General features: G+C 54.1%; 1 protein-coding gene across 1 annotated transcript in view; it reads right to left on the bottom strand.

Moving 5' to 3' along the window:
- Nucleotides 1–17,041, bottom strand: part of LOC144104643 (uncharacterized) — a 23,587-nt gene extending 6,546 nt beyond the window's left edge. The window contains exons 1-2 of the mRNA XM_077637777.1: nt 16,888–17,041; nt 2,856–3,053 (exon numbers count right to left, since the gene is read on the bottom strand). Of these exons, the coding sequence (XP_077493903.1) occupies nt 2,856–3,053; nt 16,888–16,927 (238 nt within the window). The 5' untranslated portion in view covers nt 16,928–17,041. The remainder of the gene's footprint in view (nt 1–2,855; nt 3,054–16,887) is intronic.

The following is a 17,041-nucleotide window of genomic DNA, read 5'->3' as shown; positions in this document are numbered from 1 at the left end:
GCTGAACTTGCGACTGACGGTTTATTGAAATAAAATTAGCATTGGCTTAGCTCGGCTATGCCAGGATATACGTAGCGTGAGCTACGCTGAGCAGCAACTCCGCTCTCCTTCCCCATGGCTCTACCACACTGGCCAACGCCCCGCTATATGTATACCCCCACTGATACCTCTGCGCATGGGCGCAAAATGAGAGGCGCTATCAAGCGGCTCCGGCGTGCCAGCTGTGCGCCGTGTGACGTCACTGCTCTTCGCGCATGCGCAGTACGGCTCTCCAGGAGCCACTCGAAACTGCTCAACCTCGGCCAGTGTAGCTCACGCTACAAAAAGTGTGCATCAAATTTATAATGAAACCCCAAGCATGCGCGCATGCCTATAGCCATTACGCTGCACTTGTCACTTCTAAAACTGCCTCCTGATCAGATCACGCGTGTGGTCGTCCCCAATCACTCTGCTATATTTAGCAAGCCCGTTTCCTTGGAAGTGAATGCTACGGAAGGCTGGCTGATACAGCCACTTGCTTTCCTTGATATGTAGAAAGCATCTCCCACTTGTCCTTTGCAGATATTGGGAACAGAAAATACTTAAGCATCAACAAAAACGGCGTACTCTTGAACGTGAGAGAGTATTTTTCCACGTTGAGTTCTTTTCTAAAGAATTCTGGTGCTCTAAAAGCCTCACGTTAATACATCGACCTGTCTGCTTTATAATACGTACGCCCACAAGACAACGTTTTAAGTTCAACGCCTTGTATGTCTGCTGCCTTGTGTTGTGGTCGGTAGGGCTGTTTCTTAAATACCCATGGAAAACTAGCAAGTTGTCCGATCGGTCGTTCTTCTATACAATGACGAACACGGCGTGCACGAGAGTACAGGCTTTGGTGAAGGCGCGACGCCCATCCTGAATAGATCCTGAACATCGCGGTCGAATAGCTACGGTCACGTGACAACGGTGCTGTGTGGGTCAGGAGTTGAAGCCCAAGGGAGTCAAAGCGGCCAGGGATCTTCCTTCCCTGGTGAAACTTTCCATTTGTTGGCTCACTTATTTCGGTACGTATTGATAGTACTCCTCTTACACAACCATATAAAATAGTCTGCGTACAGGATCGGTCGAAAGTTCGCAGGCCACAGAGTCTACTTTTGAGCGGTATAGTCGGACAGTTGGTACACCCCCGAAGCTCAACATATCTGTAGGGGGTAGAAGTATCGTTCTAACCTCTGAGAACATTGATAGCTTTATCGACGTCGTATGTGCCAGTATACCGATGAAAAGCAGACCCTGTGGCCTGGGAACTTTTGACCAACCTGTGGAAATTTCGGAATGCCGTGCCCTTCCTGGCCGGCGAGGAGCTCCGGGGGGGGGGGGAGGTGCAAGAAAGCAGACGCTTTCCTCCTTCCCCACGGGCGAGTTGCCAGAAGGTCAGCTCGAGAGCGCTCCGCCTCCTTCCTCAAGCGGAGTGCTAGACGCACTCTGGCACGGGTCGGCCCGGTATTGCACTGCCTCCGGGATCGGCCCGAGGCCTATTAGCGCCTTTTCTTTCTACCTTTCCGCTCCTATCCTTGAACTCTCCGACTTTCAGCACGCGGCAGCGAGCGTGGTTCGGCTAGAGCCAGTAGGCAGGCCCGTGCACTTTCCCTTTCTTCCTGTCAGCAGCAGCAGCAACCTTCCTCAAATCGGTCGTAAGCGCGCATCGCCAGGCGCCGCCGGAGCGGTCGCTGATTGGCCGAAAGTGACAACAGGCAAGTGCGCCGAGATCGGCGGAGACCGGCCGTGGCCAAGTTAGTCTACAGCGAGAGGACATCAGGTAATTACCTCCCTTCTTCCCTCTTTGTTGTCGCCATCTTGCCCCGTCAGCCGCACGACCAAGCCAGACGGCAAGGGTCGCAGATCAAGCTTCGAGCAGCCAGCGAATCTGGGAGAACCCAATAAACGTTTCGTCCCGGACAAAGCGTCTTGTTCCGTGTGGTGTTTATTTCGCATTTCCGCTGCGCCGTCGTGAGAACGGCCGCGCGTGGTGTGCGATACTGCATGGGAGCTCGGAGTTCACGGCATAGACCTCGAAAGAGGCTCAGGCGGCCTAGTAAGAGCTCCCACAAACTTTGTGCATATATGACGACATGCACATCGTAAAAGCAGCATGCGAAATCCATTTAAAAAAATAAAAATTGGAGGACGCTTAAGCTTCGTCTTTAAGAGTGAGACGCGACAGCGTGTCGCAGCGTTGCCGAGGAGTACACGGAACGCCAACGCCCGTTCGGCGCGACGCGTGGCCCGGTGGACAATTTAGGGAAAGGACGCCTGTCTCACGTATCTCGGCGGACACCCGAACCGGGCCGTAAGGGAAGGGAAATGAACAATTGCTTTTAAGGAAAGGAAATGACACCTGTCTCACATTCCTCGCTGGACACCGGGATCGCGCCGTAAAGGAAGGAAAAATCGATCAGTCAATCATTAACGCTGTCGCGTTAAAATCCCTTTCCTTACGGCGCGGTTCAGGTGACCACAGAGATGCGACATTTTTCGCTCGCGGCCAAAGACGCCGACGACACCGGCTTTTCTGCGACACGAGCTCCTTAACGCTGTCGCGTTAAAAATATGGGAACAGCTGAAGGTCGCACATATGAACTTATTTTCTATAGCATGCCGACTACGTAATCCCATCATTATACATGCACGGTTGACGTGGTTCTACGGATCTTTTCAGCACATATGTGGCATGTGTTGAAGTGACTCGCCTGTAGAGATGGTTCCACAGCTATCGTCCTAAATCATATTAGTACCACATGCAGGCTAGCACGCTTTGCCCATGCATGCGACCTGCGGTAGCGTCTACTCAAGCTGAAGAGGACAACACATACAGTTCACGCTTGGCACTGACGTGGAGTCTCGTGGACTGGTGGACACATTCGACGCTGTGTGGCGTAGAACCGCCAATCGTCGCATCTTGCTGTCAAGTCTGTAGTCCAGGTACAAGTAGATTACAGTGCAGCTGGCCAGCACTGCCGCCAACGCCAGATGTCGCCTTGGTCCTAACCCAAGCCGTGATGGTGCTCCCGCTGCATTGAGAAAAGTAAAGTTGCATGCTTAGCCATTTCATTGGCGTCGCAATCTTGCCTGCTAAACAACCGCAAAATTTCCGCCAGATGTCAGAAAATTCTTAGATCAGTCGAGACAGTTATGACTTCGTTGGTGTGACGTGTCCAGCAAGGCCCAGTCAAATGCGCTGCATTCGCTTATATACCAACACGGTGCTGTGCCCTGCAGTGCTGCAATATTAAGACGAAAGCCTTTAATGACTCATACTCGCGGCCACGAGACTGTCCGTCTGATGTCACGCTCTTCAGCAACTCGGTAAGAAAAAAAAAAAATCTTTGTGCACGGTGGTATTCGAAACCACCATCCTTCCGTACCGCAGACGAGCGTGCTGACGACTACGCTACTTGCTGCCAACACATATGTAGTTCGCCTTGTCTAGGTCGCTAGAGAGTGCTTGTTTAAAGGCGTCTAGCAGACGGATGCCTCCCAAACGCCTTCCAGTGTCTCCAGCATTTAAGATTTACAAACAATTGTGTACTTAACATCTTAACCACACATCAGTGACACAAGCAGCAACACCGCGCTAAAGGCTTTCGCCTCACCGCACTTTAGGTCAACAGAGCGCCCCCTGAATTTCTTTTTAAATCCGGATTTTAACGGGGAGTGCTCGCATTGTGGATGCGCGTTCTCGGACGTGTACCACATGGTGTGGGCATGCACCTCTAACCCTGCTTACCCCCATTTCCCCTCACCTACCCGAGAGAGCTGGGAGGCTGCCCTGCTCGGCTGCTCTACGTTAGAGAGCCAAAGAGCCCTCGTCGCCAGGGAAGCCACAGGGGTCCCGGACTGGGGACCTCTCCTAGAATTTGTAAGGGGCTGGCCCTTAAGGCCAATCCCCACTCTTCCTGTAAATAGCCTTGAAGAAATGTTTTCCACCGCCACTACCAAATTTGAAAATGTTTCCCCGCCGGAGGTGCTGGAGCCTACGCCTACAGTCATAACATTTATTTTTTTTAGATGAACAGCCTGCGGACCAAACTTGCAAAGCGCGCGAGATGAGGCAGCTTAGCGCGCAATTTCGGGTTCCCGCCATCAGAAAGCTGCAACGCGTGCTGCCGGGGCATGCGAGGTCTCACACGCGATAAGAAATTAGCTGGGGTTCAACCCGGCCAACCTAATAAGACGAACGAAAGCTCTCTTATCGATGGTTAGACATGCTTTAGCTTTGATTAAACTTTATTGCATATCAATGCTTTGGCCTGGACGGCGAAAGTACGTCGTCGAAGCACTATTTCCCGCACGTTGCTCATCCATGACTTTGAGTGAAGATAAGCACACGCCACGCGATTCTATATAGCGAACGGCGCGTCCCGCGATTTCCAGCAGCTGCGAGTGTGCCGTAGGCTCCGCATGTGCAGCCCCGTCAGCGCGAGCGAGCGCAGCAGAATAAAGTCACAATTGTATGCGCCGACGGGTCGCATGCAGTGGCGGCGCCATGCGGCGCCTCGTAGAAGCCGCAGGGAAAAATAAAATAAAAAATGCAGCGCCCGGCCAAGCGGCTCCGGCGGCGGGCGCTCAAAGCAGACGACTAGCAGACGACACGGGTGTTTGCTTCAGCGGGCACGCTGTGACGTTGTATTTCAGTAGTTTCTTTCCAGGCCGCCAGACGCCGCCAGCATGACAGTGGCACCGCGGGCTTGCGACCTATTCTGGTTGCCGCAGACGGGGGAGTTCCCACTCCTTATAGTCTTCCTCGTAAGTGGTTCTGGTTGTTGGTGAAAATTTTGTGCAGGGCGTGCAGGGCGTGCAACTGTTTCTTGGAGAACACCTTCTCTGCGCTGCCCAGGGTTGGGGGAGGGGAGAATAGAGGACGGGTCCAGAGGGAGAAAGGGCGGCACGTGCACGGCAGAATGCGGCACGAAAAGCGCGACACACAGGCACGAGAAACAGTGGGCGGGCACACATTGCGAAGCGCGCACTGGAGTGAGTCAGAAGACGCCCATGCACTCATTGATCACAGTATGTTTCGAGTGCAGGAGGAGGGGGAGTGGAGACGCCAAAGTGTCTAATAATAATAATCATTGGTTTTGGGGGGTAAAGAAAATGGCGCAGTATCTGTCTCATATATCGTTGGACACCTGAACCGCGCCGTAAGGGAAGGGATAAAGGAGGAAGTGAAAGAAAGGAAGAAGGAGGTGCCGTAGTGGAGGACTCCGGAATAATTTCGACCACCTGGGGATCTTTAACGCGCACTGACATCGCACAGCACACGGGCGCCTTAGCGTTTTTCCTCCATAAAAACGCAGCCGCCGCGGTCGGGTTCGAACCCGGGAACTCCGGATCAGTAGTCGAGCGCCCTAACCACTGAGCCACCGCGGCGGGGCTCTCTGGAAAGTGCCTCTGGAAAGGATTTTGCGGGCACCCACAATGCAGCGCGCGTGGGTGAATTCAGCACACTGGGACACAATGCACAGAAGGTTTGTGTTCACGGCACGCAGCACATTGCACTTGGGTGACACTAGATGCGCCTGCGAAGGCCTGCCTCATCGACGAAGGAGACGAGAGCGGACAGGGCAGCTTTCCTTTTGTGTGGCGTTGCCTCAGGGAAGACTAGGTCGCCGGCAGTGGCAGACGGCAGGCCGAGCTTGCTGTATTCGGCGCGCATTATGGAGCGCACGTTAGCATGAGCGGGGCATTCACAGAGCAGGTGCTCAACTGTTTCTGTGTCTCCGCAGTCAATACAGTTTGTGTCGGCCTCTCCCATGAGGCAATGGCGTCGGTCTGCCGTGAAGACGCAACCAATCCCGATGCGCACGAGTATGCCGCGCGTCCGAAGGCAAGGTACGGGACAGGCCTTGGGAGCTTGCCGGATGCGACGCGGGGGTCTGGGTCAGCGGTGGTAGACGAGGAGAAATGTCGGAGTCGACACTGCTTCTCGATGCCAAAGGAGGGGAGTATACGCACGGGGCGGCTGCCTTGTTCCCGTCCTGTGTAACAGGCCCATCCGTGTAATGGTGGGTTCTTTGTGCATACTTCTTTTGAACGAGGAGCTCTGTTTCCTGCCGTAGCACGCATTGCGGCGTGCGGAGCTTTGAGCGGACGCCTGTAGTGCTCAGGTTGATTGTGAGTTAAGGCTCCTGATGTGGCGGTGGCGTAGTAGGGGAAGGGCATATAATATGCGTGCCGTGGCGATGCTTTCGTACAGCCGTAGCGGGAGAGTGCGAGTCGTTCCCTCTCCCTTGGCTAAGAACCTGGCTGCGTATTCTGCGACTCTTTTGTTTTCTTTGCGAAGGTCACCAACTGCTGATTTGTAGGTGAGGCCTTGGTCTAAGCTTAATCCGAGGTACTTCCCAGTGGTTTTCCAGTCAAGGGAGGAGCCTTGAAGTTGAAGGGGGCGTGTCAACCTGCGACTGGCAGCCCTCGGGTGAAAGTTGATTGCCACAGTTTTCTCCGGTGAGGTGGCAAGATTCCACTTAAGTAGCTGGCAACGGCGTTAAGGGCAAGTTGGAAATCACGGCGTATCTCGGGGCCATATAAGGTGGGTCCAGAGGCAACAATGGCTATGTCGTCCGCATAAATAAATAAATAAATAAATAAATAAATAAATAAATAAATAATTGGTTTTGTGGGAAAGGAAATGGCGCAGTATCTGTCTCATATATCGTTGGACACCTGAACCGCGCCGTAAGGGAAGGGATAAGGGAGGGAGTGAAAGAGGAAAGGAAGAAGGAGGTGCCGTAGTGGAGGGCTCCGGAATAATTTCGACCACCTGGGGATCTTTAACGTGCACTGACATCGCACAGCACACGGGCGCCATAGCGTTTTCCCTCCATAAAAACGCAGCCGCCGCGGTCGGGTTCGAACCCGGGAACTCCGGATCAGTAGTCGAGCGCCCTAACCGCTGAGCCACCGCGGCGGGGCCCGCATATATGGAATCTCTGATTTTGTGCTGGGACTGTGGCAGGCATTCGGGAAGGCGTGCTAAGGCCAGGTTAAATAGAAAGGGGCTGAGAACGCTGCCTTGTGGAACACCTGTGGTGACAGTGCGCGCAGAGCTAAGAGCGCCTCCCACACGAACTTGGAAGGATCGTTCAGTCAGGAAAGCTTTGACGTAGCGGTATAGCTCTCCTGAGACTCCGAGCCAGGTGAGTGACGCTAATATAACATCATGCGGCAGGAGATCAAATGCGCTTTTTATGTCTAGGTAAGCTGCGTGGCGTTTTGTTCTGGCCTCCTCTAGAATAGAGATAACTTGTGTTATGCACTCTGCGGTACAGCGCCGTGAGCGGGATCCGCTTTGTTCAGGGGCGAGGGCGTTGCGAACAGCGGCAATCCAGTTTAGCCAGCGCAGGGCTATGTCCTCGAGCGTCTTTCCCGCTGCAGAGGTCAGGGAAATTGGCCGGTATGAGGAGAGAGCGCCCGGGGGTTTGCCCTTCTTGTGGACGGTGCACAACGATCGCTGAACGCCACTCACCAGGGATGTTGCCGCTATCCCAGACTGCGTTGAACGCGGCGAGGGCTGGCCGCTGCTGCCTGTCCACGTTAAGCAGCACGCGATAGGTGATGCCGTCAGCTCCAGGAGCACTTGGGCTGCAGCGTTGACGGCGCTCGAGGGCGTCGCTCAGTTCGTAGGTGGTCAGGTCTGCACTGCACACTTCAGCGATCGCGCACTCCAGTTGTCCCGTGACGGGTGCAAGAGGAGGGCTGGGTGCCGCAATGTTTTGGGACGCGCAGAGAGGTACGGCGAAACTGTCCGCCAGAATTTCTGCGACGGTCCCCGTGTCGATTACCCGGTTGACTGCAATGGCCAGGCCAGGGCAACGAGGCACTCGAGGGTTGAGCATGGCGTGAAGAATTTTCCACGCTCGACCAGGGCGCCTTGTATCGCTGAGAGCTGCGCAGAGTCTGGCCCAGCTTTGTTTGCGGCGGCGTACCGCGTGACGACGGCACGCCGCGTCGAGTCTGTTGTACAGGGTCCAGTGTTCCGGTTTGCCGGTTCGCAAGGCTCTGCGCTGTGCGATGCGCCTTGCCGCACGCATGTTGAGGAGTTTAATGTCCGGAACATGGGCACCGGCTGGAACAGCGCAGCGGGTTGTTGCCAGACGAGCACAATTAACGATCTGAGCGATAAAGCTGGTTGAAGGGGGCCGTGCTTCACACAGATCGCGGAATGCACTCCACTTCACAACACTGTACGTTCTCGTTGCTGCCCGGTCACAGTAGGAGGGGTGAGCACGATCGGAAGGTGACCGGAGCCGTGCGTGTCCGGCTCGCACTTCCATGCGTAGGCACACAGTCCGGACACTATAGTGTGAGATCGATGGCGTTGTGGCGCCCTATACTCGTTGAACACGGGTGGGGGAGCCGCTGTTTATGATGCTCAGTGTGGATGTCTGAGCAGCCGACAGAAGTTCACGTCCTCGGCGGTCGATGTTGCCGCAACCCCAATAAGTGTGGTGGGCGTTGAAGTCGCCGCATATAACAGCGTCGTTGCCAAGGCGAGTCTGGTTGGAAAGGGCGGAAAGAGAGGTGGGCTGAGAAGCGGGAGGCATGGCCAGCGTGGTTGCGGCCGCCGTTCGCTCGGCCAGCAGACGACGCGGCCCGGGAGCGCCCGCTGCCATTGGCCCGACGAGGGAGGCCGGTGGGCGGGGCCTGCTGGTTGCCACGCTGCTCTTTCCCTTCGGGCGCGCCGGAGGAAGAGGACTTCTCCGCCGCTTTGGGTGGGGCCGCGTTGGTGGCGGGCGAGAGGTGGGTGTGGCCATCCCACGCCAGCATTGCATCATTCTCCTCGGCGCAGAAAGCGCCCTCGGATGTATGGATGGATGGATACGGCTGAACCCTTTACATCGGGCGGTGGCTCAAGCCACCTAGCCACGTCTTGTGAAATTTTACTCCTGTCTTGCTTTTAGCCACCAATCAGATAACCTTCGCTTGGTTACTTCTAACCTCTTAAAATCCACTTTCCCTTCACTATCCCTAAACCCCATGCCTTGGGTAAGTCAGCCCCGCTGCCTTCCACTGTAGGGTGAAGCCCTTTACAGAAAAGTATCAAGTGTTCAGCCGTTTCCTCCTCCTCTCCGCACGCAATGCACAAAGTGTCTATCTCCTGGTACCTGACTCTATACGTCTTAGTCCGCAAAACTCCAGTCCTGGCCTCAAACAACAAAGAACTTCCCCTACAATTATCATAGATATTTTCTTTGACAATTTCCTGTTTAAAGGTCCGGTATGTTTCCAGTGCCGATTTCGTCAGCATCCCTGTTTTCCACAAAGCTCTCTCTGTTCCTTTAACCTTTTTCTTAACCGATAATTGCTGATTTGCCCCCTTACTGCTGTCCAGATATTTGCTTGTCAATTTTCTAGTTCGCTTTCTCCATTTCGTGTCAACATTCTTTATATACAGGTATCTGAAAACTTTCCTAGCCCACCGCTTTTCCTCCATCCTTCTCAATCGTTCCTCAAATGCTATCTTACTGCTAGCCTCCCTGCTCTCGAAAGACGCCCATCCCATATCACCCTGTACCCCCTGATTTGGTGTATTGCCATGTGCTCCCAAAGCTAACCTCCCTACTCCCCGTTGCCTAATTTCCAGCCTTGCTTGAACATCTGGCCTCATACACAGGACCGCATTCCCGAAGGTCAGGCTAGGGACCATCACCCCTTTCCAGATCCCTCTTACCACCTCATACCTATTGTAATTCCACAGTGCCCTATTTTTCATGACAGCTGCATTCGTACTAGCTTTATTCATTACATATTTTGCATGCTCTGTCAGATACTCAACACTGTTATTTATCCACACCCCAAGATACTTGTACTCATTCACTACTTTTAGCACGAACTCCTGTATTCTATGCTCGCCGCCCTCTTCATTAAATGTCATGACTGCAGATTTTTCCTTACTATACTTGAAGCCTAATCTATCTCCCTCTGTACCGCATATGTCTAACAACTTCTGCAGGTCTTCCTTCTTGTCAGCCATTATCACTCCATCGTCCGTGTATATTAGTCCCATATTAGTCCCTCAAAAACGGCTGCCTGCGCTGCGGCGGTCTTTTGGGGATTTGATATTCCCGCGTTGCCTGTGGCATTCGCTTTAGACGCTGTAGGGGGCTTTAGAGCTGAAGCACGGGACGTTGGAGAAGCTTTTGCTGTTGTCTGGGTGCTTTTCTCTCCCTGCTCTTGCTCTTGTAGGACTGGCGCTGCGTTGCTGGTTTCAGGCATCGCTTGCGGCGGTGCGCGGGTTCTGAGCCGCTGGTGTTGATTGGGTTGCAATCGGGGATAGGTCCGCAAAGCTTGGCGTTGCTGGATCGATGGACGCAGGGTCGGACATCCAGTACAGGATGGTGATGTCATCATGCGATGTGGTAGCGTCCTTGGCTGCAGGGGTGCATGCATCCTTTTGGGAGGAAAGCGTTGTTGCTGCTTGCAACAGTAGGATGGAGCTTTTCTCTCCAGCCTCAACGGGTATGGTGGTGACGATAGTTTCGGGAGCTGCATTTGGCAGGCTTGTAGCAGATGCAAACGGGGTGCCAGGGCTGCTCTCGGGGGAAAGCGGCCGCTGAGTAGCAGAGATGAGGAGACATGCCTCAGCAAAGAGTTGCTGCAGCGTGCGTGTGCAGCCGACACTGCCAGCACGGCGGTGACGGCCGGCAAGTTGCCCGCGGAGGTTGGGAGGGACTTGGTCCATCGTCTCCTAAAGACGGGAAGGTAAAATAAACAAAAGAAAAAGCTACGGAAAAAGAAAATGCCCCATGGCGGGACAAGCCCTGCGCGACTATTAAAGGTTACAGAGCGAGCGCAATAAAGGCGGTTGACAATGGCGGGAACGGGGAATCCGAAGTGCACGCTCCGAGGCGAGAACGGGCAATCCCAGTCTTCCTCCGTGGGCGAGGCGCAGCTAGTGAATAATAATAATAATAATTGGTTTTTAGGGAAAGGAAATGGCGCAGTATCTGTCTCATATATCGTTGGACACCTGTACCGCGCCGTAAGGGAAGGGATAAAGGAGGGAGTGAAAGAGGAAAGGAAGAAGGAGGTGCCGTAGTGGAGGGCTCCGGAATAATTTCGACCACCTGGGGATCTTTAACGTGCACTGACATCGCACAGCACACGGGCGCCTCTGCGTTTTTCCTCCATAAAAACGCAGCCGCCGCGGTCGGGTTCGAACCCGGGAACTCCGGATCAGTAGTCGAGCGCCCTAACCACTGAGCCACCGCGGCGGGTCAGCTAGTGACGTGATTTGATATTTGCGAGGCGACCGAATGCGCCGTCGGCTGAACGCCCGCAGCTGTGGCGAGGCGTGGAGGGTCACGTGGCACGACGTCAGAGTCAAGAAATCATCGACCGTCGTAAATTGGGGCTCAGGCTGGGGAGGGTGGCTGGGGTGGCCTCCTGGCCCTACGGGGCTGGGATCTAGGAGCTCTCTCTAATGTGGCGAGGGCTTCTTGTCATCGGGTGTATCTGTTGCTAAACCGCGTCGTCGTTTCGGATGACGCGGGTGTTGCGACGCGCGTCCTTTCAATCTTTCCTCTCGTATCTGTTTTAACTCTCCTACTGTCTGCATGTGGCAAAATCTATTATGACAAAATTAGCGTGCATTTCATTGAACTTCAGCGTTAATGTTTTTTTCATTGGCACGTGGCTGAGTTGACCCTTAGGATGCATCGTGCACCGGAAAGGCAAAAAAAAAAAGGAGGAGGCAGCAAGCACATATCAGCCGTTGCGTGCTAACTAAACTTCACTTAAAAAAACATCCTTGCACAACGGGGCTCAGTGGTTAGGGCACTCGTCTACTGAGCCGCAGTTCGGATTCGAACCCGACCGCGGCGGCCGCGTTTCGATGGAGGCGAAACGCAAAAGGCGCCAGCGTGCTGTGTGATGTCAGTGCACGTTAGAGACCCCAAGTGGCCGAAATATTCTGGAGCCTTCTACTACGGTACCTCTTTCTTCCCTAAATTCTTTCACTCCCACTTTTATCCCTTCCCTTACGGCGTGGTTCGGGTGTCCACCGGGATAAGTGAGACAATTACCGCATCATTTTCTCTCCTCGAAAGCAATTTTCATTTTCATTTTCCCCAAAGAACTTAGGCCAACTCAAATAATTTTGGTACCAGCCCACGCAGGCCACCCCAGCAGCGAAGCGGCCCCCTTTCTTCCTCGAGCGTACGTCAACCGAGCAGGGCACACCGTAGACCAGGGTATAGTGCCGAGTGATCGGCTCGTCACCTACAACGAGATCACGCTCCACTACTGGGAGCAAAGACTTGTCTATTCCCAATCGGATGTCTTTCTCTCGAAGGAAGGGCAAACGGCCTCGAGACAGCTCCAGGCGTGTACGGTCCCTTCACCGGCTCTCTTATAGCTCTTATCCACCCAGGCCATAACGAACCCGAATACTCTCTGGGTGGGGCCGCGAGAGCCAACTACGACCACATTCTGTACATGTGCCCAAAATTCCAGCCATGGTCTCGCTGGAACCCAATGGACCTAGAGGGTCGAGAAGTCTGGGTCTCCAGCTCCGAAACGGTGTCACTAAAGACGCTGGAAGAGTGGGCTGGAAAGGTCGCCGCACATCACGGACTGTTGGCCATATCACCCGAGATCAAGAGCCAGACCAACCCTAAGATGCAACACTCTTTCGAAGGCTCACCAATGAAGTTTTAACCTGCCTACCCCTATTTCTTGTTTCATTAATCATAATAGTAATGGGTTTTTTGGGGAAAGGAAATGGCGCAGCATCTGTGTCGTACATCGTTGGACACCTGAACTGCGCCATAAGGGAAGGGATAAAGGAGGGAGTGAAAGAAGAAAGGAAGAGAGAGAAGCCGTAGTGGAGGGCTCCGTATTAATTTCGACCACATGGGGACCTTTAACGTGCACTGACATCGCTCAGTACACGGGCGCCTTAGCCGCCTTAGCGTTTTTCCTCCATAAAAACGCAGCCGCCGCGCCGCGGTCGTGTTCGAACCCGGGAACTCCGGTTCAGTAGTCGAGCGCCCTAACCACTGAGCCACCACGGCGGGGTACTCCCATCTTCATTCCTTCTCTTTCAGCCAGGTTTCGGGTGTTCACCGAGTTGTGAGACAATTACTGCGCCGTGCCCTTTACTCGAAAAAATGAAATTGATGGAGGTCTCCGCGATAATTTCGACTACCTGGGATCTTTAACGTGCGACATCGCACAGCACACGGGCGCCTTAGCGTTTCACCGTCATCGAAACGCAGCCGCCGCGGTCAGTGCACGTTAAGATCCCCAGGTGGTCGAAATTATTCCGCAGCCCTCCACTACAGCACCTCTTTCTCTCTTCTTTCACTCCTACCAACCTCCATTCCCTTACGGCGCGGTTCGGGTGTCCAACGAGATATGCGAGACAATTACTGCGCCATTTACTTTCGTCAAAAACCAATTTTCTCTTTAACGCGCACTGACAACGCACAGCACACGGGCTTCTTTTGCGTTTCGTCTCACATCTCTTCCAACTCTCCTAACACGTGGAAGCGATTGTGGCTCAGCATGAGCCAGTGGGCAATAATAATAATTGGTTTTGGGGGGAAAGGAAATGGCGCAGTATCTGTCGCATATATCGTTGGACACCTGAACCGCGCCGTAAGGGAAGGGTAAAGGAGGGAATGAAAGAAGAAATGAAGAGAGAGGTGCCGTAGTGGAGGGCTCCGGAATAATTTCGACCACCTGGGGATCTTTAACGTGCGCTGACATCGCGCAGCACACGGGCGCCTTAGCGTTTTTCCTCCATAAAAACACTTACACTTCAAAACCTTCGCCCAATTTCGCTAACCTCATGCCTCGGAAAGCTCTTCGAGCATGTTGTGTTAGTGAGACTCACAACGCACATGGCGGACAACAATCTATACCCGCATATCATGGTGGGATTCCGCCCCCATCCGTCCGCACAGGACGCCATGCTGAAACTCACACATGACATTTTCGACCCGCTTCTGCCTGGTCGCACCAAGGCAGTCTTAGCTTTGGATCTCTCCAAAGCTTTTGATCGCATCGAACATCAGGCGATCGTGACTGCCCTATCTCCATTGAATGTGGGTGCGCGCACGTACACCTACAATTCAAGCATTCCTCACTGACGGCACGGCTGAGATATATACATTTTGGACCTCTCTCTTCCCCCTCCTACACGCTTCAGAGTATCGGAACCCCTCAAGGGTCCGTCCTTTCCCCCTTCCTCTTTAACATCACCCTCATCCCCCTCGCCCGAAAATTGGCAACTATCCCCCACCTTAAGCACACTCTTTATGCCGACGACATCACACTGTGGACCACCCACGGCAGTGACGGCGACATAGAGAACACCTTACAGGAAGCAGCCACCCTAACCCAAACTTATGCAACATCGGACTGTCTTGTTCCCCAGAGAAGTCCGAACTGCTCCTCATCCGGCCAAAGAACCAACGCTCCCCCATTGCCATCGAACTGAATGGGGACCCGGTAGCGGAGGTTGACACCCTCCGCGTATTGGGCCTGCATATACAGAACGATTGCAAAAACACCACCACCCTCAAGAAACTCAAGCAGGTTGCAGGCGCGATATCGCATCTCATCCGCAGAGTTTCGGGCCATCATAGAGGCATGAAGGAGCGCGACCTCTGTCGCCTCATTCATGCCTTTGTCCTCAGCCGTGTGCTCTACACTACCCCATACCTAGAACTATCCAAACACGACATAAATACTTTGCATGCCTTGATCCGCAAGGCATTCAATGTCGCACTTCATCTTCCCCTCAACACCCACACAGACAGATTACTAGGCCTGGGCCTCCACAACACGATCGGGGAACTCGTGGAGACCCATCGACAGGCCCAATACATAAGGCTTATACACAAACCTCCACAGGTCGGTATATCCTGGACTCCCTCGGAATCAGAATACCGGCCAACGACCCAACCCTCCTCCCCATTCCTCGATCCCTTCACCGAGAGCTGGTCATCAAGCCACTGCCAAAAAATATGCACCCTTCCCAACATGAGCAGCGCCGCAGAGCCCGCGCGAAGGCACTCCACCGAGTGCACGGCTCCGAGCCGGACGCCGTATGGGTGGACGCCGCCTGCACCGGTGACGAAGCAACCGCAGCCGTGGTGGACTGCTCTTCATCCGCCCTCCTCACACTACCTCTCCCCCATGACACCACCCCAGATGCTGCAGAGGAAGCCGCCATCGCAATTGCCATCACCCGCACGGAAGCCCGGTACATTTTAACAGACTCAAAAACTGCAATTCTAAATTTTGCGAGAGGCTGAGTCCACGTCCCTGCTTTTGGCATACTGGGCTCGCCTAATGCACCCCCACTCAGCCATGTAGAGCTTATATGGGTGCCTGCACACTCCAGGAATCCCGGAAACGAGGCCGCCAACCTTTTAGCCCGAGGTTCTTTAAACCGGGTGCAGGTGGCCTCGGATCGGGGATTCGCGAGGGCACGAATGCACTCGTTCAGCGAGATGACGCAGGCCTACAGAGCCTCGTGCCAGCTCTGCCCCCCGCCCCACCCCTCCCTAGATAACAAACACGCAACACTCTGGCGCAAACTACAGACACACACACTCCCCTCACCCCTGACCCTAGCCCACTATCATCCCTCCTTCCCCACTCCTGCCTGCACCTTGTGCCCAGAACCATTCGCCTCCTCCCTCCACATCCTCTCCCTCTGCCCGGCGGACCCTCCCCCGCGCGGCCTAGAGGACCTCAAGACCTGGGAGGACTGGGAGACCTTGCTGCGCTCGGAGGACCCGGCCGTGCAGACAATCGCCACCGGCCGGGCTGCCAGTGTTATGGACCTTAGGGACATAAACACTTGAGTGCAGTGGGGTCGTGCGGAGACCAAGGGGCGTGCCCCGACTTCCTCTCCAACAATAAAGTTTTTCTCTCTCTCTCTCTCCATAAAAACGCCGCCGCCGCGGTCGGGTTCGAACCCGGGAACTCCGGATCAGTAGTCGAGCGCCCTAACCACTGAGCCAATGGGCAGTCCCGTTCACTTTCCATTCTTCCTGCACTTGCAACAGCAACGTTCAAACGCGGCCGCCGCGGTCGGATGTGTCGTTCACCGCACACGCTGTAAAGAGTGCCCGAACAGAGGAGAACAGGCGTTGGTAGCCTCGACAGCACTTTTCGTGGCTGATGAAAGGTGGCACAACCACCACAGCATCATGATGGGCAATGTTACCTACACTTGATGTGAGCAGAACTGTACAGGAGCAAGCAATGCGAAGCACACAAAATGGGTCGATGCACCTCTCTAATTCGATTAGTCAAACGGCCAGGAAGGTCGTCGCTCGTGCTGTGGCAACGGAGCATTCATCGACGCCACCGTGCGGAAAATGCTGGAGGCTGAGCTCTAATGAACAAAACCGGACAAGCACGTTTTTGCAGTTTATGGGGGTTTAACGTCCCAAAGCGACTCAGGCTATGAGGGGCGCCGTAGTGGAGGGCTCCGGAACTTTCGACCACCTGGGGTTCTTTAACGGGCACTGACATCGCACACTACACGGGCCTCTAGAATTTTTCCTCCATCGAAATTCGACCGCCATGGCTGGGATCGAACCCGCCTCTTTAGGGTCAGCAACCGGGTACCATAACCACTGAGCGCCGGGCAAGTATGCATGGATTCATGGATTCTATTCAGTACCCTGTCCTCTGTGTGCCAGTAGCTCATGTATGGCCCCGTAGACATAGTACACTCGGACAAATTTTTAAGAGTATCGCGCGACCACCCACATTCCTGCTTGTCGGCGCCTCATTACGGCGCGAAGCGGCGATGCGTATAGATGGTCGCGCTAAGCTCTGCGAAATAGACCGGGTATGTCGTTCTGTCAAAACTTCACTCACCTTCTACTTTGTTCGTTGTAGCAGCATCAGATGTGGCCATGGCTCGCACAATCAGGAAAATCGAAGATCTCGTTGCAGAACGACTCGTAGGCTAAAAGCTAACGATTCGTGGACGAAATGCGAAGGTCTCGTGGACGAAAGAGCTCTCGCTTTG

This window comes from Amblyomma americanum, chromosome 9 (genome assembly GCF_052857255.1).
Source record: "Amblyomma americanum isolate KBUSLIRL-KWMA chromosome 9, ASM5285725v1, whole genome shotgun sequence".
Classification (NCBI taxonomy): domain Eukaryota; kingdom Metazoa; phylum Arthropoda; class Arachnida; order Ixodida; family Ixodidae; genus Amblyomma; species Amblyomma americanum.
Note: the sequence above shows the minus strand (reverse complement) of the source record. Positions and strands in the feature narration are given on the sequence as shown.